The sequence below is a fragment of the Trachypithecus francoisi genome, unplaced genomic scaffold (genome assembly GCF_009764315.1).
Source record: "Trachypithecus francoisi isolate TF-2019V2 unplaced genomic scaffold, Tfra_2.0 Lachesis_group15, whole genome shotgun sequence".
Lineage (NCBI taxonomy): Eukaryota > Metazoa > Chordata > Mammalia > Primates > Cercopithecidae > Trachypithecus > Trachypithecus francoisi.
Genome location: NW_022681460.1, coordinates 25565511 through 25593059, shown reverse-complemented (window position 1 = coordinate 25593059; position 27549 = coordinate 25565511). Strand labels below are relative to the sequence as shown.

Sequence of the window (27549 nt, the reverse complement as noted above, 5' to 3'; positions counted from 1 at the left end):
GCAATTCAGGCACCTGAATGACATCAAGGTCCAATGAAGCTTAGCACCCACAGTTTTAAAAATGAGTAAGATTTCAGCTGGATGGCACATCATGCAAAGCTCAGTACTCACAACTTTCAGGCTTTGCTCCAAACATTCCAGAACCAAGAGTGAATAGTTTAGAAACACAAAAAGAAGATACAAAGAGAGTTTAAAAATCCTGACTATGATCTATCATCAACTAGTCACTCCTAACAATAAAATATAGCTTTTGTGGCTAAAATGTTACTACATGGTCTTTGTATGTATGGATGCTATTACTCAACATGTCAAAAAGGGGCTGGGCATGGTGGCTCACATCTGTAATCTCAGCCCTTTGGGAGGCCGAGGCAGGCAGATCACTTGAAGTCAGGAGTATGAGACCAGCCTGGCTAAAATGGTGAAACCCTATCTCTACTAAAATGCAAAAATTAACCAGGCATGGTGGCGGGTGTCTGTAATCCCAGCTACTTGGGAGACTGAGGCAGGACAATCACTTGAACCCAGGAGATGGAGGCTGCAGTGAGCCGAGATCATGCCATTGCACTCTAGCCCGGGTGACAACAGCAAAATGCCATCTCAAAAAAAAAAAAAAAAAAAAGTGAAAAGCGAAATACATCCCAATTTGCATTTACTATAGTAAAGAATTTAAAGCCAACAGAGATTGGACTAACATGTCTTTAAATATATATTGATATTAAAGTAATCTCATAAAATTAAGATGTGATTAGAGATAAAGTAAAAATTAATTGTGTGCTATTATACCAATACCAGGAAAAATAATAGAGAATAGAAAATAAAACTAAGAAATTCTTAAAGAAGCCTATTTAGGGAATAAATAAAAACTATGAGCTTAAGGCTCTGCTCTAGACAGAGCTAGAACTAAGTATGACACCTACTTAACTATGAAACACCTATTATCTATTCCATTACTTGTTCATGGGAGTAGCTTCCCATTGAATATCTTGAGGGAAATGTTGACTTAAAGAAAAGGTACCATTTCTTAAAAAGGGGAGTTGAGCTCTTGGTTCTACTCTTTGGTCCAGGCAACCATGGAGAACTCTGGGTGATGAACTATACTACAGGAAATACTACTGTTAGTCTCAAATTGGACTATAAGGTATATACACACAACATAGATTATACCTTTTAAACTGACAGATACCTGTGTGTGCATGTATACGTTACTCATTTTTATTGTGAAAGCACAAACATCCCAAATATTAAAATGAGATTGTGAGACATTGAATTATGCTTGACATTATGTAATAACTTATCATGCTTTCTAAAACAGAATCAATTTAACTTATACATAATGAATTTATCCTAAACACAAGTGCAAACACAAAACACAACTGTCTATTGAGTACAAATTAGTTTGCTGATCCTAAATAGAAGCCAATTAGAGACAGAACTTTAGGATACTTTTTAACAAATAAATGTATTATACATTTTTATATTAAGGTATAAATAATTTTTTTAATTAATTTTTTTTTTTTTTTTTTTTTTGGAGACAGGGTCTTGCTCTTTTGTCAAGGTTGGAGTGCAGAGGCACAATTTTAGCTCACTGCAGCCTCAACGTCTCGGGCTCAAGTGATCTTCCCACCTCAGCCTCTTGAGTAGCTGGGACTACAGGTGTGTGCCACCATCCAGCTAATTTTTGTATTTTTTTGTAGAGATGTGATTTCACCGTGTTGCCCAGGCTGGTCTTGAATTTCTGAGCTGAAGCAAGCTGTCCACCTCAGTCTCCCAAAAGTGCTGGGATTACAGGCATGAGCCACCACGCCCAGCCATAAAATTTATTTATTAAAGGAATCACATAGAACCAAAACTCTCCAGCCTCAATTAGCCTTACCTTATGTCAAACAAATGTTATATAAAAAGTGCTCACTCACCTTTAAAATAAGACATTTTAAAGCTACATTTGTTTCTTTATTCATCTACCGAATTAGATATAAAGAATCATAACACTCAGTGTTCCAAGCATCTGGGGAAAAGGATACTCTTATGCTGGTGGGTGTATACACGGCCACACACTTTCATGTGCGACATGTATTTAAACCTTAAATATATTCTTTGATTTCATAAGACTCCCTGAAGGATTTTACAGATACTTTTAATGTAGCATTGCTTATAATGGCCAAAAATTCAAAAGAACCTAATATCCAAAGTAAGTACATGAGTAAATCAATCAGAAAACATAATGGTGTGCTAACTATATTGTGTGTGTGTGTATGTATATATATATAAATAACATAGCATATGATATGGTTGAGATCTGTGACCCAGCCATATCTCATGTCAAAATGTAATCCCCAATGTTGGAGGTGAGGGTTGGTGGGAGGTGTTTGGGTCATGGGTGCAGATCCCTCATCGCTTGGTGCTGTCCTCGCCGTAGTGAGTTCTCCCAAGATCTGGTTGCTTAAAAGTGTGTGGCAAATCCCCCCATTCTCTCTCATTTCCACTCCTGCCGTGTGAGAGGCCTGTACTGTCGTTGTCTTCTGCCTTGGTTTTGTAAGCTTCCTGAGGCCTCAACAGAAGCAGATGGCCAGCACTAAGCTTCCTGCACAGCCTGCAGAACTGTAAGCCAGTTAAACCTTTGTTTCTGATAAATTAACCACCCACAGGTATTTCTTTGTTTCTGATAAGTTAACCACCCACAGGTATTTCTTCACAGCAACCCAAGAAAGGGCTAACGCAGCATATGATGTGGAAGATGTACACGGCATATTAAGTGGAAAAAAAGCCGACTGCAAAATAGATTCTTTCCCCATTTCCTTTTGGTTTATCTGTATGTTCAAATGTTAACAAAAGTTATCTCAGCATACTTTTTTTCAAGTTAAACAAAAATAAAAATGTAAACCCCAGGGCTTTCCCTCTCCTTCTCTCCCTTCGCTTTCTTATTAGTTTACTTATTATACAAATCACACTAACCAATTTAAAGTTTGGATTAAACATTTATGCATGGCTCGACAAACTCTACATAATTCCTGCTACTTAACACTGTTTCCATCTTATTTATTTTAAAAGCTGAATAATATAGAATTAATTATTATAAAACATTTCAGAGATTAAAAGGCTATAAATAATTGGAAAACAGAGAACAGTTTTACTCTAGAGAAGAATTATTGGTTCTTTCTAATCAAGGACAATCTGTTAGCAATAAGGGAAGGAGGGAAAAAGACAATGCTGGTTTTTAAAATATAAAACAGTATCCACATTCATGGAATATTATATCTCTACAAAGTGTTAAGAACTATCTTCAATCACTTTTCATAAGGTTCTCGGGATAGGGTCCCAGTGTTACTTACCTAGAACTAGATACATAAGTGCCTGCCTGCCAGGAAGTATGTACTCAATAATTATTTGTTCAAATATGATCTAATTACTTAATGCTTATAATCATCTACATTTAAAATTTTTAAAATATCTTAACCCATTTCCCATTTAGGAAAAAAAAAAAAAAAAAGTACAGCTTGCTGCCAGCACAGTATTCTTGGTGCAAATGGTAAATGGGTTAATACAGTCTAAATCAGTGTGTCTGGTTCATTTCAGCTCCTTCACTGCCAAACCAGGGGTCAAGGACTGTTTTAGTTTTTCTGCCTTCTCCTTGTCTGTGATGATGAATGTGTAAGGTATCTTCTGCATCGAACTTTAAACTTCACATTGTCCTTATTGATCTATTTTTTAAATTAAGAAGTTATGGTACAAGGGGATAAAGTATCTCATCCAAGAGCTCCCACTTCTGGGGATTTCCATTCATGTCTGCCTGGTTCTAAGGCTCATTATTTCAGCCCAAGACTCCACACCTCTTCTAGGGAAGGGGACAGGAGTCAAATCTTTACATTATTTAGCGATTGTGGCTTACAACCCCACTTTCAGAGTGGTACACAGGCCTGGGTCTAGTACTTGACCAGTGGTTCTCAATGTGAAGTGATTTTGTCCTCCAGGGGACATTTTAGCAAGCTCTGGAGGTACTTTTGTTTGCCACAACTGGGGAGATGCTATTAGCAGATAGTGGGAAGAGGCCATGGAGGTTGCTAAACATACAATTCACCCCCACCCCTACCCAACAACAAACTAGTAGTCCAAAATGTCAATAGTGTTAAGGTTGAGAAATTTTGTACTAGATGATTAAAATACGGTGGAACATTGTCCTTATGTTTAAACCAGCACCAAGAGTGAAAGCAGGAGCCAGCATCTGCCAGGTTTATAAGTAGAGGTGTGGAAACTGTAAATCTCCCCAGCACACCACTATTATCTTCAGCTGTCTCAAGAGAAGCACCTGATTTTGCAAGCTGTAATGGAGACAGGAAGGACATAAGGTTAACAAGTATTTAATTCTCAGTGAACCTGAGTATGTTTCAAGTCGTAGTGTACAGGTGTGCAGGAAGAAACTGCTGGTTTTCCTGGATTCATGGAGGTCTTAGATCTTCTGATAACTTCTACCAAGGTAAATAAGACTATTACGTATTTAGGCAGTTTTTAACTACTTCACATCTCTAATTTTTAGTATCTAAAATTTAATAAGAATTGCTACAGAAAAAAAACTCACCCAAAACAGAAGAGATTAACGGAGACTATGCAAGGCTTCCATTGTTGTTGTCCTTACCACCCTCTGGCCCCCCAGCCCTGCCCTCTCTATGGTCTTACTTGGTAGATTATTCATACATTGATGGACTTGGGAAACCCACAGGGTACATTGTAAATAAAGGAGGAGTGATTTGGTAGAGTTAACTTTTTAGTAGTAAAAACAATAAAAGGAAAGGTAAACATTTTTTAAAAGTATTAGGAACAATAGAGAGAAACAGTGAGACGTACATTTGTGAAGTGACACCATCAAAATTTAATTATCCTGTGACAAGGAGCTTCAATATAGTGGATAAGTCAAAGAGACCTGCCTAAACAGAACAAGTTGTCACATCTATAAAGTCTATGAAAAGGACACTGTAATCCACGAAGGGGAAGGGAGCCACTCCTAGGGTGGCTTCACTCTGCAACTGAAACTCCTATGGATGCATGGATCCATTAAACAGAAAGGCAAGTAGAAACATTCAGTTTGCTGCAGCGAGGGAATCCAGAAATTATAACTGAAGTGAGAAAAGCTGTACATGCCACTTCTTAGCTCCCCCTTAAGGATTTCTGTCGAGCCTTAAGTCCTGAAGAATTTCATGAAGTAGAAACAAGAATAAATATTTCTTACTGTGGAGGTCTGGATGAGAATGAACCATGGGACTGCTTCATCTTCCCCCTACTTAAACTAAAACGTGGGTCTCTTCAGGGGAGGTAGACATGGAAATACATGAAGCAATGGTTACCACAAAAAAATTCCTAACATCTACACAAAAAAACTATTGTCATTAACACAGTGTAACATAACACTTCCAAGAAAATATTTGGTTGATTCATAATTAGTTCAAGAAAGAAAACTTAAGTATTTAATTGCTACCCAAAGGTATTTGCTACCAGGTTATTTGCTACCCGAAGGTAAACAAGTAATGGACACTATAAAATACAATAGAATAGAATCCCACAAGTGACCTGCTTTCTTTCTGTTTGTTTAGTTTTTGAGACAAGCTCTCACTCTGTCACCCAGGCTGGAGTGCAGTGGCGTGATCTCAGCTCACTGCAATCGCTGCCTCCTGGGTTCAAGTGATTCTAATGTCTCAGCCTCCCAAGTAGCTAGGATTACAGGCACCTGCCACCACACCAGGCTAATTATTTTTGTATTTTTAGTAGAGATGGGGGTTTCACCATATTGGCCAGGCTGGTCTCAAACTCCTGACCTCAGGTGAACCACCCACCTCAGCGTCCCAAAGTTGACCTGCTTTTAAAAGCTTACAAAAACCACTTGAAGGGGTATAAGAAGTCAAAGAAAAGTACTATTTTAGCTTTAAGATTTCTTCTGGGTTAAAAATGACAGTAAAATAATTACATGTGTGGGACTGTTTCAATTATTCTGCAAGAGACCTTGGTGCAGACAGTCCCAGCAAAGATAACACAATTGAAAAAAACACAATTGTCTTATATTATAAATAATACATTTCCCCAGAGAAAAAGTGATATATATGATACGTAGTTTTTCTGACAGATAATCAAGTTTACACAACCCACAATGTAACTGAAAGTTTCAGCGTTTTGTTTTCCTCACCTATAAAATCAAGAAGGGGCCTAAATCTCTTAGGTATTATCCAGCTGTAAAATTCTAATTCTAGGACTCCAGTTTTAACAGAGCTTCAGAAATCTGCACTACTTCTTTGAAACATTTAAAAATAATAACAAAAAAGACACATTTTCTCCTCGTTCTCCTCAATATCCCTAAATTTCCAGGAGATACTGTGGGGGCTGCAGGCACAGGTGAAGGAGTATATTACATAAATGCAAAACAAGTTACGTTTAATGCCTGCGTTAATGTGGGTTTGTGTCTAAGACAGGTAAAAGCTGTTAGCAAATTCATTAATAAAAAGCCTATTGTTTTTCACATTAAACTATAATTTATTAAAATGAGACAACTCTCCCGATGAGAATGATCATTCTAGGTAATAATCAGCCAGGAGGTGCACCCTTGCTTAGAATTTAATTTTGTTTACTGAGAAATCAAGCTATGGAAGCTTGCTGAGTGTGTTTGCTCTTGGCATGTGTGTTAGCCAGAAGGTCTGGCTAGATGATGATGTTTTTAAGAGGCAAGATGCATGGTTTTAACTGTGTTGAAAACTAATTGCAAGGACTCTATAAGACATTTTTATTCTACCACATATATGAAATAAAAGCATTTGTTTCTAAAAAGAATATTCCCTAATTATTTTTATTATAAAGACATCCTCAATGATATACTGTTGAAGAATTTCTATGCCACTATCCCTCCTATTCTAGACTGCCACATAACCAAGAAGGTATCTTCTTTGGTGATTTAAAAATACAATCTTTTCTAGGAGTATACAGCTCCTTGAACCTATCCAGGGGATCACATTTCTTATGCTGCTGAGCTATAGACACTCCCTCCATAAAGCCAGCAAATATTTCATTCCCTAGAATTGTAAGCACTTTAAATATTATAATCCTGCCTCTTTCTTGCATTTAAGAGGCATTTGGATCTGCTCCATAGTATTCCTTCATCCTCAATGAAAGATCACTTCTAATTACTGGTACTTGAGAACATCAAATTCTTCTTTCATTTAAAAATCAACTCGGTAGAAAGTTATGAAAGCGGTTCAGAACATAGTACCTATGACACCTCCATATTTGTTATATTAAAACCACCATTTAGCAGAAAGCCACTTTAAATAATATCCTTCTAGAATTCTAAAATCTCCAATTCAGATAAAGCTCTTAATCAATAATAAAATGAAGTATTTTAAGATAAGGAATATCAAAATGCAATCCAAACCTAACAGACTCACAGACTTTCCATTGTAGCCCACACTCACCTCTCCCGAGGAACAGCAAACCAGTACTCTGGCTGCTTTCTCCGTTTGCCGTACTGCTGGACCATGGCTGCAGTGTGAGTGGCAAAAGATTTTCTCATTGGTTTTCCCACTTTGATGCACAGGAACATGGGTGGGGTCTTGCTTTTTTCTGCTTTTGAAGGAAGTATATCTGAATCACACATGAAAAAACTCTTCCTCAATATTGACAAACTGATAATAGAAGAACTTTTCAACTTAAAAAGGATAGTGCACAATCCTCTCTTAGTCAAAACTTTGCAGAAACATCCTACAACATCGTATCAGGACTAATAAATTTTTCAAGCCTTTTTTAGTACACAAGGAAAAAGCTTTGGTTGTTTCAGGTTGAAGTACATCCCATGAGTTGCTACATACTGAAAATAAGTATAAAAACCAACAGAATAGCAAATAATGGAGAATTGGGACAATTCATATTAATGAATGCTGCTGATAATCCAATTATAACATAATGCAATTCAGTTTAGAATTGAGATCTCTTCAAAAACAGTTTAAACTCCTCTACATTTAGAAAATAAAGCTAAAAAAAGGAAGTAGCTTGAAAGATTAAAAGTAAACAACTTTTGAAGTAGGTATCTAGAGATCTATGTCATAGTTCAAGTTCCAAAATAGATACCATATCTTGTAAATTTTCTCTCCAATTGTTAATGTTATCAGGAAAGATATACTCTATTGAGAAAACATTGTTTTCAAATAATTGTACTAATTTGGGTATTACATGTGCAAATTGTAGAAAGGCAATTACACAACAGAATATAAAGGCATTAAAGAAAAACAGCTTACCTTCAATGGGTACCTGAATTCTCTTTAACAGCCACAACTGAACTTCAGATTTATTATCCATTTGTGCACCTTGACAGCTGTTGTCCAGAGTAGATTCCAAAGAGGAGTCTAGAGCCTCTTTAGTCACATTTTCTTCTGTAGAAGAGTTCAGTTTTACTGGGAGGGGCTCTCTCTCTTTCACACAGGTCTTATCTGGCTCTTTATTGCCCTCAGTTAGGGGATTGCCTGCCTGGGAAAGAGAACTACTAAGGGTAATGTCTATTCCCCCTGGTTCAATACTTTTTCCATCACTTAATTCTGTTTTCTGCAAATTTTCAGATACCTGTGACCCTTCTTTGTTCTTATTTAGGTAATATTCAATGAGTTTAACTTTATCTAGATCTTCATGTATGTTCAGTGTGTTTTCTACCCAGCTTTCTGGTGAACCAGACTGCTTGTCCACTTCTGGCATTATATCTTGCTTCTCACAGGTTTCTAAATCTAGCGCCCCCTTCAGTTCAACATCATTTTCTGCTCCCAAAAAGGCTAGAGCAGACTGCACCTGCATTTCCACGGCTGAATTGTTTATTTGTGACTCAGCCTTCTTTCGTTCCTCTGGGTCAAGAGAAAGGCACTCCTTTGAGGTGTCTTTTTTGTCCATTCCACCATCAGTTTGAGAAGAAAGTTCTTCCAAGTCAACAAAATCATCATCTTCCCCTAGAAAGTTTTCTTTGGCTGTAGATTCAAATGCAGCAGAAGTGTTGGAAGGTTCCTTGCTAAGCTTAGTCACTGTGGAAGAGCCATGGGATGTCTCCCTAGAGGATTCCAGTTTCTTTAATTTCTCTGACACAGAGCTGCCTGAGGGCTTTGTAGGCGTGTGTTCTGTGGACTTCTCCAAAGGTACTGTTGGTCTGGAATCCGAAGTCATGATTTTCTCTCCATTCTGCTGTCGTTTTTCCTTGTTGATAGATTTGAACTTACTGAATGGGTTGATATCCTTTTCTGAAGCCAGGTCTTCCCATTCTCCAGGCCTGTACAGAGGACAAAGATCCTGAGGTAGGTCACTGTTGGGGGAGAAATGGTGGGTGCACATGGAATGTTAAAAATAAAACCAAAAACAAAATGGAGGAAAGGCAAAAAACGAAACAGAAACACAACGAAAAACCAATACATAAATATACCACAACTTAAATTTATGTTCAAATGATTTCAGAATAAAAAAATAAAATCAAGAAATTGATTTCAAAATGAAACATAAGTCAAGTAAAGGAAATGGTGAAAGAATGAACCATGAGAGTTGCATATCCTACTGGAAGCACATGATGAATTTGGAAGTTATACATGAACATGGAGATGTTACCCATAAGATTTCTAAATATGAAATAATAATGTATCTGCCTTTCATGAAGGAAAGGATAAAGAAGAGGAAATATTTTAGCATCAATGTCTAAAATTCCTTAAATGTGCAAACCTTTTCCTTTTTATCAAATGGTATAGAAAACAATTACACTAATTTTGAAATGCTCATTGACTTAGTAGCTACTCACTTAATTGCTCCATATAAAGTCACTGACCTTGAACCCTGATTCTGGGTTTCACGGCTTAGGATCTGATGCTTCTAATCATAGACAGCCCTCTACTCCCAAAGGAGATGCAAGAGGAAGCTTCCACTATTATTGTTGGTATATGGCAGTTGCTCCATCTTATAATTTAAAAATGTATAGAAAAGTGAATCTTATTTAAAAAGCTCTTATGTATAATACTTACATTTCTTAAGTAAGTATTTCATTTTATAACAATATTGCTTTACTTTATAGCAATGGTGCAGCTCGTATATCAGCTGAAACACATTGTACTGGGATGCAATCAATTATTTTTCCTTAATAACAGGTGCTCTACTTCCCAGATTGGAATTACATAAAAATATTGATTAAACATGTTCTCCCAAGTGTAAAATAAATGATCAAGAAATATACTTTAAAAAGAGCAGCAAACCACCATGGCACACACCTATGTAACAAAGCTGCACATCTTGCACATGTACCCTTGAACTTGAAATAAAAGTTGAAAATAAATAAAAATAGTAATAATTTCAAATATGTGTAAAAAATATGATTGGAAATATCTTGAGTAAACCCATCCACTTACCACTGCTACTAGTAGTGTCATTACTGGGTTGAAATGCAGAGATATAAAAACCCTTTTAAAGAATAACATTTCAATTTCAGAAATAATTATATTTTCTAAAAAGGTCAGATCATCTTCAGATAAAACTTTATCTGCTATTTTGGCTTTGAAATAAATGGTTATGACAATAAAGCTACAAAGTACCAGGAAGTTCTGAAGTTCCAAAAGACTGTCTTCCCAAAGTGACTTTATAAACCATCTGCATGAAAGGTTCATGCTTTTTCCAATGGAAAATAAAAGCCTACATAATTGGTTGGCTCCAACAAACGCTTTAAAAAGCCTTCGTAATTTATAATTCATTTCAATTTAATAAGCATTCATTGAGCCCCTAAGTGCTATATTCTGAAATACAATTGTGACAGAATCTCTGTTCTGCAGGAACTTGCAAACACAAAATGTTCTGCCCAACACCAGCATCCCAGGAGATGTTAAAAACGTTTCCATCCTAGAGTCAAATAAGTTTGTGAAATGTAGCATAATCTCCCTATTGGAACTCAAAACTTAATTAGGCATATTAAAGGCTGTCAGAAGTCCTGCAACAAAGAAACTCAAGTTTCCACATACTTGATTAATAAGCAAAACTTTCTTCCCCTTCTCTACCTAGCTTGACCCCTACAAAAACACCTTCAACTGCACTCTAATTAGCTTTCTAGATTACTTTGACTACCCCTTTCTTCTTTTACCTAATCCAAACTGCCCATTCCCTACTTGAGATTAATTTTACCATCTGCTTTTTCTGCAGTGAAGTTGCCAAGTGTACATAATGGTGTCAACTGGCTAGTTTCTTAATTAATGTTTTCTAGACTTAGCTGGGCACCTAATGATGATCAATAATCCTTTCAGTTGTTCCCTTCTTACTCGCTGTGGTAGCTGGAGCCACAAAACGTCCTGCACGTGAGTGAGTGCGGGCACACACACACACACACTCTCTCACACAAATACCGAAGTTGAAGGTGAGGATGGAGGAGTTTTACACACATCCACTTTTAAAAACTATTGCACGTTGCCACGGGGTAATTTGTACTTACTGTTATTAAACTTTTGGTAATGATGTTTTAAGTAATTTTTAACTTTTAAACAATTTATGAAATTCTGAAGACAATACAAAGTTTATTTCACACTGATTCTCACACATTCTTGTTCATTAGACTAAAAATCCTTTATATACTTGCATCCAAGGCAGGAATCAATGCGCAACCCTGAAATAATTTCAACAAATTGGAAGCTGATTCTTACCTCTGCTCTTTTCCTGTAATCACGGCATTATCCCTTATAATCGACATCATTAAACATAATCTCACAATGAGATAGGTTTTTATATAAAGAGGTACTATTATTAAATAGAATAATTAAGATCCTAGGCTGAAGATGTGCAATGGCATTACTCCCTTAGGAGCCATATTTCAGTAGGGAATGCCCCTATTTGTTTAGCCACCCATTTAGACACTTCTGGCAGCAAAATTTGGAAACTACTTCAGGGCCCATGCTCTGGTGCTATCTTCGGTGGCTTGAGGTTGGGGTAGGGCTGCCTGGACCACATTCTAACAGCTGTAGGAGTCCAGGGGAATCTACTTGCATAAACCCCCAGGGATTTTGTGTCTGGTTTAGCTCCCTTGTAACTACTTTTTTTTTTTTTTCATATGATCCCCAAGGGCTAGTTTCCCTTTGTACTGTTAGGACCTACTGCTCCACCTCTTCCCATCACTGAAGGTTTTTAAAAATTTTTACTGCTGGTTTTTATAGAGAAACAGACACAGTAGAGCAAAAGGACAGTAAAAATCAGATTATCTGTATAAGTTAATCAATTCCCTGAGCTTTCTTAACTCTTTCTCTTTTTTCCTGGGGAGCTTCCCTCTCTTTTTTAACAATAAATCCTGCATTATAAGGCAAAAGTAATCAGGACTGAAGTTATATTAATCTAGATTTCAGGGAAAAAGCAAACTGGTATTACTCCCTCTTCACAGCATGCGAAGGTGGTTACTACTCTACCCGACCCAAACCTCTCTCCGTGCAGGATTGAGGGAGGAAATGAGTTAGGGACACTGCCTTTCCTAGAAGTTAAATGAAGACAAACATAACTCTCCTTAGTTAAACCCAGAAGAAAACATTATTCTCTTACTGATAACTGGATACACTTCTTTCAGAAAAATGCCTTTCTTCTTCCATAACTTCATTAAGAACATGCACTGCTTTTTAGAAAAATAAGCCAAACAAATACTATTTTAACATGATGGCTTCTTTTTCTCCTTTAATCTTTATATGTTCAACTTTTCCCATCACTGACTTTATTCTTTTCATTTCTTCTCATTTTTCTCATTTTCTTCAGTGCACAAATCTTCCACCTTCAAAACCACGTCTACACAATCCCTCAATCATGCCAATGCCCTCATTTTTAAGCTACATTTAACTCTCAACTCCCCCTTTTTCCTGGTAAACAAAGAAATGTCTTACGATGGCAAGGCATCTTTGATCTTCATGTGAGAAATATCATTGTAGAGCGCAATGGAAACCACCTCTTCCATGGGGCAGATGAGACCATACTCCTCACACCCATTTTCAATAACCAGAGGATCAGACTTATGAGGGTCAAACATGATGTTGTTAGGAGTCACAATCATGACACCGCCAACCACACCCTGCAGGAGAAAGCAACAGGACAGAATCACTTCAGGCAGAAATGCCTTCAGCAACTACCACAGAGCTTTAACTAACTCAGATGGTCACTCCATGGACTTTGTGAACCGCAGTATCCTATGTGACAATTACATCCCCTCTGTGAGGACCAGAAAAACAGGCTGAAGAAATGCAATGCTGGATGGTGAGGCAGAGAAAACAGATGTGGCTCACTGAGGCAACCAACTGAGCCTGATTCTATCACAGCTGCTGCAACAGCACAGCTGGTTCTCACATACACGTCTCAGATTTCCTAGATCCTGGTTCTCACATACACGTCTCAGATTTCCTAGATTTTCTAGTTCTCTGTCTACAAAATGGGAGGGGCTGTCCAAGTGCTTTCCCGATCCAGAATACGGGGCTTTACAATTCACTCTGCAAGTCTTCCCCATGTGTCTAACAAGTGCATGGTTCTGTGCTAAGGGAGCGGCTGTTTCTCAGTTATAGTGCCAAAGAATAGTCCCGATATTTTTCTTTAAAATATTTAGAAAGCCCACATCCAACAAAAGTCAACATAAATAGGAATATGAAACTTTTATAGCCAGAGTGAATACAGCTGAACCATGGAGATTAAAAGCAAAAAGTCGTAGCTTGGTGAAGTCTTAAAAGTCTGAAGCTTGCTCAAATTATAAAAGTGACTTTAATGGCCACAGGGATATTATCTACCATGAACAGCAGGATACAGATAACTTTCTTTGGGCAAATACTTTATTTTGGTACTTTTAATGAGTTTAGTGATTATCTTAGCAAAAAGTTTTGTAGATCCAGCAATCCCATTACTGGGTATATATCCAAAGAAAACGAAATCATATCTCAAAGAGGTATCTGCACTTGCATGTTTATCTGCAGCATTATTCATAATAGCCAAGATATGAAAACAACTTAAGCATCCATCAATAGATGAATAAAGAAAATGTGCTATATATACACAAATTATTCAGCCATAAAAAAAGAACGAAATCCTGTCATTTGCAACAACATGGATGAACCTGGAGAATATTATGTTAAATGAAATAAGCCAAACACACAAAGATAAATACTGCATGATCTCACTCATATGTGCAATCTAAAGAAGCTGATCTCATAGAAATAGAGTCAAATGGTGATGACTAAGAGGTGTGGGTGGGCCAGGTGTGGTGGCTCAAGCCTGTAATCCCAACACTTTGGGAGGCCAAGGCAGTTGGATCACCTGAGGTCAGGAGTTTGAGACCAGCCTGACCAAAATGGTGAAACCCCATCTCTACTAAAATTACAAAATTAGCCGGATGTGGTGGCACATACCTGTAGTCCCAGCTACTCAGGCTGCAGTGAGTAGAGATCGTGCCATTGCACTCCAGCCTGGGTGACAAGAGCGAAACTCTGTCTCACCAAAAAAAAAAAAAAAAAAAAAAAAAAAGAAGTGTAGGTGTTTAGGGGAAAAAGAAGGATGGGGGAGATGTTGGTCAAAGGACATATACTTACAGTTAGATAGGAGGAATATGACGAGTTGATGGGTGCTGACGAGTTGATGGGTGCAGCACACCAACATGGCACAAGTATACATATGTAACAAACCTGCACGTTATGCACATGTACCCTAGAACTTAAAGTATAATAATAATAAAAAATAAAATAAAAAATAAAAAAAATTAAAAAAAGAAGTATAGCATGTAGTGATGAGGAAATGTGCTATAGCCTCAATTGACCAAATAGAAGAATAAAGGTAGTACAGAGAAAAAAATAAAATAAAATAAAATAAATTGTCTAGGCAAATACAAAAAGACAGAAAGTAGGTAAGTGATTGCCTCACGGAGATGGGGGTATCAGGGAGGGGGAAAGAATAGGGTGGGAGAGTGTGAAATGGGGAATAACTACTAATGGTTATGGAGTTTCTTTTTGGGTAATAAAAATGTTTTAAAATGGATTGTGGTGATGGTTGCACAACTATGTGAACAAACTAAAAACCACTGGATTTTACACTGTAATTGGGTGAACTGTATATTATGTGAATCACATCTCAATAAAGCTGTCTTTAAAAAAAGTTTCTTTATGTCAAGCATTATTTATTCTTGTTTGCAAACTTTATAAATGCACATCGGTAACATATTTTTCCTATTATCTAAAACTCATATGAAGTCTCCTATGACCACAGGAATTCACTGGTTATCAAGATAGTCCCTTCTCCAGAGGCTCACTAAAAGCTGAATTTGTTCTTTGTGAAAACAAAAAAACAAAAACACCTAGAAAACAATCAACCAACAACCAAAAAACTAAAAACAGGATACAGCAGATATTAATACTAATATCACCAACAGCAAATACAGGTTGAGAGCTTACTATTTTCCAGATTAGGTGCTAAATTCTTTACATAAATTGTCACTTTTCATTACAATACTCTTATTAATTTTTTTTTATTGTTCCTATTTTATGCATGAGAAAAATGGAAGCTTAAGACATGTAAATACCTTGCCCCTGGTCTCAGAGTTAGTGGGTGGTAGAGTTAGAATTTAAATTCAGTGAGTCTGACTCCAGCATTTGCTGTTATATGTGTGTTATACTATCTCCCTAACAATTCATAGGCCCAAACTAAAAGAAAAAAAACAATGAATCCAAGGTCACAAAGAATCACGTTTCCACTCAGTGATAATATTTACCTCAATAAGCAAAATGGCCAGGCATCCAACAGAGGAAAACTAATGGATGCTTGTCAAATCTAAACTTGACACTCTGGGTAAGATCTTTTAATGTAGTCCCTGTTCCAGTAACTTGTAACCTTTCGTTTTTCATAGATTTCAAGGAAAGAAAACAAATTACATTGCTATATACCTTTCCATCGGTGAAGTATCGACAATTCATTTTTAAAAATTTCACCACACCTGGCTCGTCTTCTTCTGAAGTAGATGATAAGACTCTTTCAATGGGTTTTAAGGCCTTTCGTGCTAAGTCAGCATCCTTGTGAAAGCAAAAAATTTCAAAATCAAATAAAAGCACTTTTTCAAACAAATTATGTGTGTAGATCAAGCCCCATAAATTCCCTGTGACTATACTATTTCTATTTAAGTGGAACGTTAAAAAGGCAAACATCCTTTGTCCTTCAAAAATATCACAAATGTAATAACAGATATCCAAATCAAACTAATTTTTTTTTTTTTTAAGCAAAGGCATATGTATGAACCCATAATACTTGCTCATGAAATGTCTTTAGAAACTAACCTCACTGGGCTGGGTGGGGTGGCTCACGCTTGTAATCCCAGCACTTGGGAAGCCGGGGTGGGCGGATCACCTGAGGTCAGGAGTTTGAGACTGGCCTAATACGGTGAAACCCCGTCTCTACTAAAAATACAAAAATTAGCTGGGCATAGTGACGGGCGCCTGTAATCCCAGCTACTTGGGAGGCTGAGGCAGGAGAAACGCTTGAACCCAAGAGGCGGAGATTGCAGTAAGCCAAGACCGTGCCATTGCACTACAGCAGTCTGGGTGACAGAGAGAGACTCTGTCTCACACACACAAATAACAACAACAACAACAATAACAACAAAAACACTAACCTAAATGAAAAAATTCATATTAGACTTGTGATTCAATTTATTTATTTTTTTTAAAAAGGATGAATACAAATAAACTATCCATGTCATTGGAAATTTAACTTCATACTTTTTTTTTTTTTTTTTTTTTTTTTTTTTGAGACGGAGTCTTGCTCTGTCGCCGGGCTGGAGTGCAGTGGCCCGATCTCAGCTCACTGCAAGCTCCGCCTCCCAGGTTTACGCCATTCTCCTGCCTCAGCCTCCGGAGTAGCTGGGACTACAGGCGCCCGCCACCTCGCCGGCTAGTTTTTTCTATTTTTAGGAGAGACGGGGTTTCACCGTGTTAGCCAGGATGGTCTCGATCTCCTGACCTCGTGATCCGCCCGTCTCGGCCTCCCAAAGTGCTGGGATTACAGGCTTGAGCCACCGCGCCCGGCCAACTTCATACTTTTATACAAGACCTGCATTTTTGCCTTTTTAAAAATTTTTTTTTTAATTTTTTTTTTGAGACAGGGTCTCACTCTGTCACCCAGGCTAGAGTGCAGTGGTATGATCATGGCTCACCACAGCCTCAACCTCCCAGGCTCAAGTGATGCTCCCACTCCTGAGTAGCTGGGACTACACGTGTGAGCCATCATGTCTGGCTAATTTTTAAAACATTTTGTAGAGACAGAGTCTCACTATATTTCCCAGGCTGGTCTCAGACTCCTGGGCTCAGACAATCCTTCTGCCTTGGCCTCCCAGAGTGCTGGGACTACAGGCGTGAGCCACTGTGTCTGGCCATCTTGGCCTTTGAAACCTTAAATGTGAATAAGTTTCCCTTGGAGACAATGCATTCTCCAATTACCTAATCTCAACCATCTAGGGAGAATTTCAGATATAATCTTGCGAAAAATAACATGTTGAATTCTACAACTCACAAAAAGTCTCTTTAATAAAAATGAACTGAAGTGCATGAAGTACATAATATACATACAGGCAGTTTATCATATTCTGCATCTGATGATGAAGGAGAGACAGTAGCACCAGGACTGGATGATGATAGCCTTAAGGTACTGGAAGGAGAGTTGGCATCTGGCACAAAAAGGACCTGAGAAGGGGAGAGAAGAGATGGGTGAGTACCTGGAACCAGGCAAACCACTAGTGAGTGTTTAGAGAAGTTATTCTCTGCATAGTATCATGTTTAGTGCATGATTATGACCTCGGTTGCTTTCAAGAAACTCATAAGCAACTTAGGGTGTCCTAGATTAATCCATGAAATGACACTCAGCATATGAATGTGTGTAGTACAAAGGGTACAGAATATGCCTATGGACACTGCAAGAACTCAAAAAGGGGGAGCAAGGCCAGGTGCAGTGACTCATACCTGTAATCCCAGCACTTTGGGAGGCCGAGGTGGGAGGATCACCTGAGGTCAAGAGTTTGAGACCAGCCTGACCAACATGGTGAAACCTCGTCTCTACTAAAACTACAAAAAAATTAGCTGGGCATGGTGGCATGTGCCTGTAGTCCCAGCTACTCGGGGAGGCTGAGGCAGAAGAATTGCTTGAACCCAGGAGGCAGAAGTTGTAGTGAACCAAGATGGTGCCACTGCACTCCAGCCTGGGCGACAGAGGGAGACTCCACCTCAAAAAAAAAAAAAAAAAAAAAAGAAAAAGAAAAGAAAAGAAACGAAAAAAGCAAAAAGAAAGGGAGAGCAAGGTGGGTAAGTACTCTGGGCAGGCCAAGTGAAGCAAGTGGGTCCAAGTGAAGCCTTGAAGAATAAGTAGAAATTGGATAGGAGAGAGGGGAGAGCCCTCCAGGATGGGGGACTAATAGTATAAGGGAAATGAAGAGAGAGAAGCATGGCTTCTAAACTTAATATCTGTGCCAGGTAGAAATGGAACAAACCCAGTTTGCTAACTCCAAGCAGGCTCTGAGTTCTAAAGTAGTATGGTCCTTATATGATAAATTATATAAGGTAATGTCAATACAATGATTCCAGCATTTTCTCTTCCATCAGTGTCTGGGTTATGTAAAACTAAAAATCCACCCCCCACCCCCCCACCAAATTATACAGAATAGCAACCTTCTGCAAAATATTCTGGTTCTCAAAACATTATTACAATCCTGACATTCAATACTATTTTAATGAGACATGCTACACTGTGGCATGTATCAAATACAATCTTTTGCTTGTTTGTTTTTGAGACGGAGTTTCACTCTTGTCACCCAGGCTGGAGTGCAGTGGTGCGATCTCAGCTCACTGCAACCACCACCCTCCGCGTTCAAGAGATTCTCCTGCCTCAGCCTGCCGAATAGCTGGGATTACAGGCGCCCGCCACCAAGCCTGGCTACTGGCTAATTTTTGTATTTTTAGTAGAGACGGGGTTTCACCATGTTGGTCAGGCTGTCCTTGAACTCCTGACCTCAACTGATCTGCCTACCTTGGCTTCCAAAGTGCTGGGATCAGAGGGATGAGCCACTGCGCCTGGCCAAATATAATCTTAAAATGATGACTTTTAATATTATAAAACAGAATTCAGAGCTAATCATGTAACAATTGATTACTGATCAATATTGGTATTCACTGTCTCCTATCTTTCTGGTCATTTAAACCTCACTTCAATCCAGAAAATATTTGAGACAACAATAAAAAACATATTAAAATAAAAGTGGGAAAATCAAAGTCAAGGGGATATAAGATGAGGACTGATCACTACTAAAAATATACACACCAAAACTAGTAACCACTCATGAAGAAGTGGGCCATAAAAGTGACTCTAAGTTTCCATATAATTAATGCAAAGAGACAACATCATTAGTTAGCAGAATTCAATTTCCATGAGATAAAAATGAAGAAGTTTCTCAGAAGTACAAATACTCTCCTATAGAATCTCACACAAAGGAGCGTCCTAGACTGAACTATTTGTCCTCTATGATGTACTAACAGTAAATAAAATAACCAGTTTTGGAGTATTGCTTTTTATAGCATCTTCAATATGGGTCAGTGGCAAATGCCAAAGTTTATAGTTCTGTAAAAAGTAATTTACAAAGGACTACAATTTTGTGATCTTGGTATACAGCTCTTATTTATCTTATGTTATACAGCTAAACTAGAGTAATGAATGGATGGCGTTTTTCCCAAGCAATTCTCCACTAATATTAATTTTTTTTGCATCTGAACTCTTAAAAAAAGTATTAGGTAACAGAAATTGTGATTCAATCGTCTGAACATTCCAAATGTCGAATCTAAAGAGTAATTCCTAAGCTTAAACAGTTGACCGCACTGTAGAGAGAGGTGGGCGGCAGCCAGAACATGTGCTACCTCAACATGGAACTGAGCCTGGATCATGGGCAGGGGTGAAAGTCTCCTATTGCAAAAAAATAATTTTGGGTTTGCTCCCAACACATATGCAAATCAGGATTTGAGGTCTTAAAGTTCTTAACCATACAGCAATGCTGTCATTTTAGCCTAGAAAAAAAAATTTTAAGCTTGTGTAGCCAAGGAATCCTATGAATATGAAAATATCATAAAGTTGAGCTGGGTGCAGTGGCTCACGTCTGTAATCTCAGCTACTTGGGAGGCTGAGGTGGGAGGACTGCTTGAGCCCAGGGGATAGAGGCTGCAGGGACCCATGATGGTGTCACTGCACTCCAGCCTGGGCAACAGAGTGAGACCCTGTCTCAAAAAATAAACAAATAAAAATAAAGGAGAGAAAATATTGAACCAAAGCACATTATCATTTATGATAATACTATGACAAACAATAGTGAGGCACTGAAAATGGCAATAAAAGATAAATGCAGAATTTCTAGAGTTATATACAATAAGAGTATAATTACCTGGCCTGGAACAATAGTATGTGTGAAAAGTTTATTCAGTTCCACCAATTTATTGGGAGTGATGTTAAATTTCAGTGCTATGGAGTTTAGGGTGTCCTGGTTTCCAGCCTAGAATAATCAAACAAGTAAGAGTCAATACATAAAGCAAAAAAATCAATTTTGATAGATACTATTAATTTATCTGCAATATGAATAAATAATAAAGTAATAGTTCCATCAAGACAGACTACAAAAAAAAAGAGTGAATACGTTGTCAATTCTTAATAAAATCATTTTAAAGCAAAGTCTTACATGCAATTCATTTCTGGGCTTCCTCATTTTCAAATTTCACTGTCCACTAATAGATTTCTAATTTTACTTTGGTGCAACTTAGGCGTATGAAGTAAAGATCCATGAGCTATAATGAAGACTACAACAAGAAAAAAATACAATGTACACACAGTCCCCATCCTCAGGGGAAGTGGGGCTACTTTCTCTCTTGTAATTTTCTGTCTATTTGCATGACTTTTCTGTATACTATAAACTGCTGGTTTTTATGGCAAAGCTGTCAAAATGTTTTCTCCTGGGTTCAGCACACTGCTTGATACATGGAGGGTACTCAAAAAGTTGATGAATGAATACTGTGAAAGCAAGGAAATCAGAAAGAAATTCAGATGAGCTACCAATAATTGTTCACTGTCATTAAAACCACAATTTTCTATGGTCAAATTAGTGTTACTCTCTAAATCTATAAAACTTGTGACATATGTCCCAGGTGTACACTTTTCTTTCCTTCTGTAGTAGAGGAGGAACAGGAATAGAGGGTAGTGAGGAGATGAGAAACTTCACAGGAAAATAGCTCTACCCAGAAAAAAAGTTGGCTCCCTGATGTCATGTCAACATCCCAGGACAAACTCCCTGACCAGAGCTGCCAGATAGACTTGCTAGTGGGAGGTCACTCTGATGAATGTCACTGAGAAGTTCCCATTGATAGCCCTGAGTCAACACCGGTATAAGTTCTTTGTAAGCAGAACTGGCTCTACCAGGTGAGCCTTGAATTATGTGGAGATGTGAGAAGGCTGAAGGAAGATGTGGACTGGCGAAAGGGTAGAGACGTAGGAGGAGAATTAAACCCATCGCTGCCTTCAGTATCAAAGGTACAACTACTAGATGAACTGTCTCAGACTAAACAAAGTTTACGGTTACAGATAACATGGAAACAGCCTCAAAGCCTTTCTAGAACAAGTTAGGATACATTATATGTAGTATGTATAATTTTTTAAATCACTAAAGTAACAACATAGGCCACTACTTCTACCCTAGGCAAAACTATCTCCACTAAAAACAAAGTTAAAAAATATTTTTAATACTGTATTATATATTTGTATACTACATTCATATTTTTATGAGAGAACTTATAAAACATACGCTGTATAGGGGAATCAGAGAGTGAGAAAAACTTTAACAATCTGCAGTTATTAAAGATAAGATATATATGTAGAATTAGGGCACAGACCCCGAAAGGGATGTTGGTATCATTAAATGACTGAAACTAAATCAGAATGCTTGATCATCCATAGCTCAGCTGTAATAAAAGCAATCGGGTAAGTGCTAGCAGATTCTTTAAACACAAATTTATATGAGTTACCTTTTATTTCCAATGACAAGCACAAAAATAACTTGCCAAATAAAACTAATCTCCATAACATAAAACAAAGAGGTAGGCATACCTGCATTATTAATTTGATCACTTGTTAATATTTAATTAATTTGGAGGTTTTTTTGTTTTACTGTCACTACATTGTTCAGTATACACGGTAGGAAGTAACTCCTGGCAAAAGCACCTCTCCATTCTTTGGAGGGGCATGTGAATAAAGGTGCTAGACAAATACATACAGATCTTAATGATTATGGCTTTAGAAGTAATATTGTTATTAATAATAAAGAATTGAGTCCAATACTTCTTGAGTGCCTATTTTGAGGTAAGGCACTATTCTAGGTGTTATGAGGACCAACAGTATATTTTAGACAATGGTAATATAAAATCTAATTATCCCAAATCCTTTCTAAAAATGACTATGCTTATAAACTTTAGAAAGATGCCTAGAGATGTTCACAGGACATTGAGCATGAAAGCCTGTGACAGAGATCTTCAATGTGACTCTACAGAGGCTGCAGATGTACCATTCCAAAAGAAACACCAGCAAAGAATTAGATCTTGCTGCCTGTCTTATATAGGGTCTGGCATTGCTTACAAATAATGACTATAAATTAAGTACACATTAGGAAAATACAACCAGGCAATGGCAACAGCACTTAATTTCTTCTTAGAAGTCAGAGAACACTCCTCAAGAGTGCTATTTAATAGTGAATTAAAATAGATCTACAACTGAGTGCCCACTTTGTGCCAAGCCTAGGATACATAAGATACAACTCCTGGCCTCCAGGAGCTTATGATGCAGTGACAGAGATGAGCACATGGCACACAGTGTGCAGCTGTAGTAATGAACACACACCTAGCATTGTTCATCTACTACTCAACAGTAGGGAATTCCTGCAAGCTACCAGGAATATAATGGTGAACAAAGAGAGGTCTAATCTCTCTTCATGGATGTATAAATTAAAACATGAGATAGAGATTAAAATAACAACATGCCAATGAATCAATAATGTCAAACTGAGATAAATTATGTTAAGCAACATGATTCAATGAGAATGTTAAAAAAGGGATCGAGCCTAGACCGGTGGGAAAAATCACAGAAGGTAGTAACAAACATGAAGAGTAAGGGGATGAAGATGTCAAGAATTAAGTTCTAGCCTGCATAAATGTAGGAATGATGGAGCCATTGTTTCTCGAAAGAGGACCAAGCATGGAGGACTAGGTGGACATGTTGAGTACCCAAGAGAGTACATAGCTTTGGAACTTAGAAAGAATGTCTTGGGTTGGTGACCTAAAAGTGGTAGTCCCTGTTATATCAAAGATAATTCAAGTCATCAGTTTGTTTGGAGGTTCTAACAGGGCAACACAGTTACTAGGATACCCATGACCCAAGAAATGTCCTCCTCTATTGGGGAAGGTCATCCTCTTCATCCAAGCTCCAGAGGGATGCACACGGAGTGGTGGGGGAAGAAAGGGATTCCTGCCTAGTCAGCCAGATCAACCTAAGCAATGCTGGTGATCAACAGGGTGATGGATGTTGCAGCCAGATCACCCTCACATTCTTAAGTCACTGGTTTATTTGAGATTGACCCGGGAGAAAATATGGAGGAAAAAGAAATGACCTAAAACTGGTCTTAAGAAGCTTCATCGTTTAATGGGTACACAAGAGGAATGCAGCCAAGGGGCAGGATGTGTCAGGGAAAACCATTATATAAATCTAGTGCTATTAACAAACATTTATACCACCTTAGTTATACTTACAGTGTATTCCATAGTCCCATGGGGCTTCTGAACCACCATCTTCTTCTCTTTTTTATCATGTGTTTTGTTTTGATTGTCATCTGAAGAATAAATTGTATGTAAATGAATAATTTCATTTTCAGGGACTGAAGACAGGGTAAAACTACCATGTATGAAAACCCACTTTCAAATCAACTGACAAAAAGACATTAATAGGAAAATGGACGCAGGGCACAAATAGATCATACTCATAAAAGCACACTATTCATCCTGAATAAATGATTAACATTAACTATAATTAAATAGTATAAATAAAAACAATGAGGTAATGTTTACAGTTACTAATGGTTTAAATGATAATGTGTAATGATTATGAAGTTAGAGTAAAACCAGTAGAGTTACTATATAAATGATGCCTAATGTAAATGAGTGTAGTCCTTTTAGAAAGTGATTTGGCAATATGTAACAATAGCCATAGAAATGTTCATTCTGACTCAGTAATCCTTCTCTTAGGAATTTATCCTAATGACAAAATCAAAAGAAGAAAAAGGCTATATATCAGCATATGGTCACTGTAATACTATTTATAACAATGAAAACAAAAAGAATACGTCCAACAACATACTAAGTTGGACCATGGATTTTACAATTTTTTTTTTGAGACAGAGACTCACTCTGTCACCCGGACTGGAGCACAGTGGCATGATCTCAGCTCACTGCAGCCTCTGTCTCCCAGGTTCAAGGAATTCTTCTGCCTCAGCCTCCCGAGTAGCTGGGATTACAGGTGTGCGCCACCATGTCTGGCTAATTTTTGTATTTTTAGTAGAGACAGGGTTTCACCATGTTGGTCAGGCTTGTCTCGAACTCCTGACCTCAGGTGATCTGCCCGCCTTGGCCTTCTGAAGTGCTGGGATTACAGGTGTCAGCCACCAAACCCAGTCAGATTTCGCTGTTTTTATATGTCAAAAATGGCCAACCATTAGCACCTGCATATGATTCAAGCTAATTGTCAGGGTTAAATACATCTCGATATATTAATTCAGATATCAGAAACCCCAGAACCATACTGCAATAGATAAAAATGTGACACAAAGAATATAAAATTGAATTAACCATGAAAAGATGCTCCAACCTGTATATGATCAGAAAAATGCAAATGAAAACAATATATCATTGTATACCTACTAGCCTCGTAAAATCAGAAAGCTGTATAATTCCAATGTTGATGGAAATGCTAACACTACAAGGAATGTAAACTGTTCAGTCATTCCAGAGAATGAAGTATATATAGCTCATATGACCTAGGAATTTAATTCACAGATAAACATCCTCTCCCAACAGGTATATACTTTATGCACACCATAAGGGACCCGCTGGAGGATGTTCATCACAGTATTATCTATGGCAGTGAGGAGATAGAGTGTAAGTAAAGCATGGTAGGTAAGCTCTGGGAATCCAGAGCAATTAGATTCCAGCAATTAGAAATAACAAGCCATAAATATACACCAAAAGTGTCAACAGGTTTACATCAAGAAAAACTGAATGGGATGTTAGTGTCCATCTGTTTTAAACATACATCACAGATGGACACTAAAAAAAAAAAAAAAAAAACCACACAAATAATTTTCAGAAGTACATAAAAATAAAAACCTATACACATTGAACACAATAGAATAGCGTCAAGTTGGGGAAGAAATGGGAGTGCAGAATGAGAATAAAAGGGAATGAATGATAAATGACAAGAAGCCGAGCTTGGACCAGTAATGATAAACCATGATCTGAGAAGGGTGATTAACTCAGCCCTCTATGTCTGAGGTCTACAAGCACACATACACACACATGGAAATGTCTCAACAATATCATTTCATCTATATCACAAACATGGGGGTCCTAGATGAAAACTGAGGGGTGACATAGAAACATGAACATAGTTAATTCACATAGGATTTATCTGACTTTTAAATATTTCCTCTATATTATTTAAAAATTAAAGCCAAGAGGAAAAAATAAAACTTAAATAGATGCTTCCATTACAGTCCTGTTCTAGTCATCTATATCTTCAAATCAGAACTATTCATGGAACCAAAGAGACCCTGAACATTCCTCCAGACTTTAAGAAAGGATCTCCATACCTACAGGCAACCACATCTAAATTACTTCAGGAAGACAGGACTATTGACTATGTTTTTAGATCTCCAGATAAGGAGATTCCAAAGTGCAATCACCATATTTTACAAATCTTAGGAAGGAAAAAATGTAAAAACTGGTTTGCTTAATTCTTGGCATGTAAGCAATAGAACAATAACAATACTCGTCTTTCTTTCCTTGTAAAGAATCTGAAAAATCTTAATTGTTTGCTTTTGCTTTGTTTACATGGGAGATGAATGCCCCAGGTTAATTCTTCCCCATAGTTCCTTTTGGGATTAGGTTAAGTGTTGTTCATTCCTTTTAATATCTCAGCTCCATTTTCTTTGTTGCATACTTCTGCCCTTCTTGCTGTCATCATAAACAGCTGTCACTTTAGGTCTTCGTGCTATCCGAATAGTTTCTTTATATCATTTTGTAGGTAGCTTCCTATTTCTAGAGCCCACAATATGCTTTCTTCTTCCCATGTCTGGCAGCTTCTGGCCAACACCCTTCCATAAGCTATAGCTAGACATCTCTGGTCCCAATGGGCAGTGCTACTAAAAGCCACCAAATTGTGACAGTTTACATACTGCACAGCTACAAAAGAAAAATGCATGTTGGCTAAGCCTTGCAGGATAAACTTAACTATGTACACCTGAGTTAGAGCAAAAATTAAATTACCTTCCATTGCCACAGGTGGGTAGGCTAGAAAAATGTCACACATGTAGTATTACTAAAGGGAAAAACAAACAAACAAAAAATGCCTTCCCGTCAGTGTCTAAGATGTTGAGATCATGGAGGTAAAGACCATGATGTACACATCCTTAAATGTCTTATGTCTTTTTTTTTTTTTTTTGAGACAGGGTCTCACTCTGTCACCCAGGCTGGGGCGCAGTGGCACTAACATGACTCACTGCAACCTCCACTCCCAGACTCAAGCAATTCTCCCACCTCAGCTTCCTGAGTAGCTGGGACTACAGGCTCATGCCACCACACCAGGTTAATTTTTGCATTTTTTTGGAGAGATGGGGTTTCACCATGTTGCTCAGGCTGTTCTCAAATTCCTGCACTCAAGTGATCTGCCCACCTTGGCCTCCCAAAGTGGTGGGATTACAGGTGGGAACCACTGCACCTGGCCTTGTCTTGTATCTATGGTTGAATAAACCTTTCAGTACAGAGGAATAAGCCTGATAAGTTTGATTGTGAGGCAACGCTTTTCACTGATGTAACATCACACCAGGCAAATCATGTGCACCTGCCAAAGCCACAAGGCAAATACTATGTTTTACAGTTGGCTCAATAGAGAAGCAAAGAGGATCTAATTTGATTGCCTTTATATCATTGTAGCTCAAGGCAAGGTTTCATATTGCTTCCGAAATAATTGTTTTGCAGTGAGTTGAAAAGATGGTAAACTATGTGTCTCAATGAGTGAAGTCCTGTGTGTCTGGGAACTGGGTTCTGCAGCACATAGTCCACAAAGCACTGGAGGGGCTTCTGGTCCTGGTGAGATCTAGGACGAGGCATGAGCTGCCATGGGAAAGGACCACTCCATTGTGCTTTAGGATGGTGCTCCAACACTAGCGTTTTAGGTAAGGATCCATGCCCATCCCAA

General features: G+C 37.9%; 1 protein-coding gene across 8 annotated transcripts in view; it reads right to left on the bottom strand.

Moving 5' to 3' along the window:
• The window catches only part of NCOA7 (nuclear receptor coactivator 7), a 159132-nt gene that overhangs the window by 35301 nt on the left and 96282 nt on the right, over window positions 1-27549 (bottom strand). For 5 of the 8 annotated variants that reach the window (XM_033234471.1, XM_033234473.1, XM_033234470.1 and 2 more), the window contains 7 exons: window positions 23832-23911; window positions 20432-20539; window positions 17583-17696; window positions 15909-16034; window positions 12882-13066; window positions 8265-9307; window positions 7446-7614 (listed from right to left, as the gene is read on the bottom strand). In XM_033234471.1, the coding sequence (XP_033090362.1) occupies window positions 7446-7614; window positions 8265-9307; window positions 12882-13066; window positions 15909-16034; window positions 17583-17696; window positions 20432-20539; window positions 23832-23911 (1825 nt within the window). The remainder of the gene's footprint in view (window positions 1-7445; window positions 7615-8264; window positions 9308-12881; window positions 13067-15908; window positions 16035-17582; window positions 17697-20431; window positions 20540-23831; window positions 23912-27549) is intronic. The other 3 variants (XM_033234476.1, XM_033234474.1, XM_033234475.1) reach the window with 3 other exon arrangements.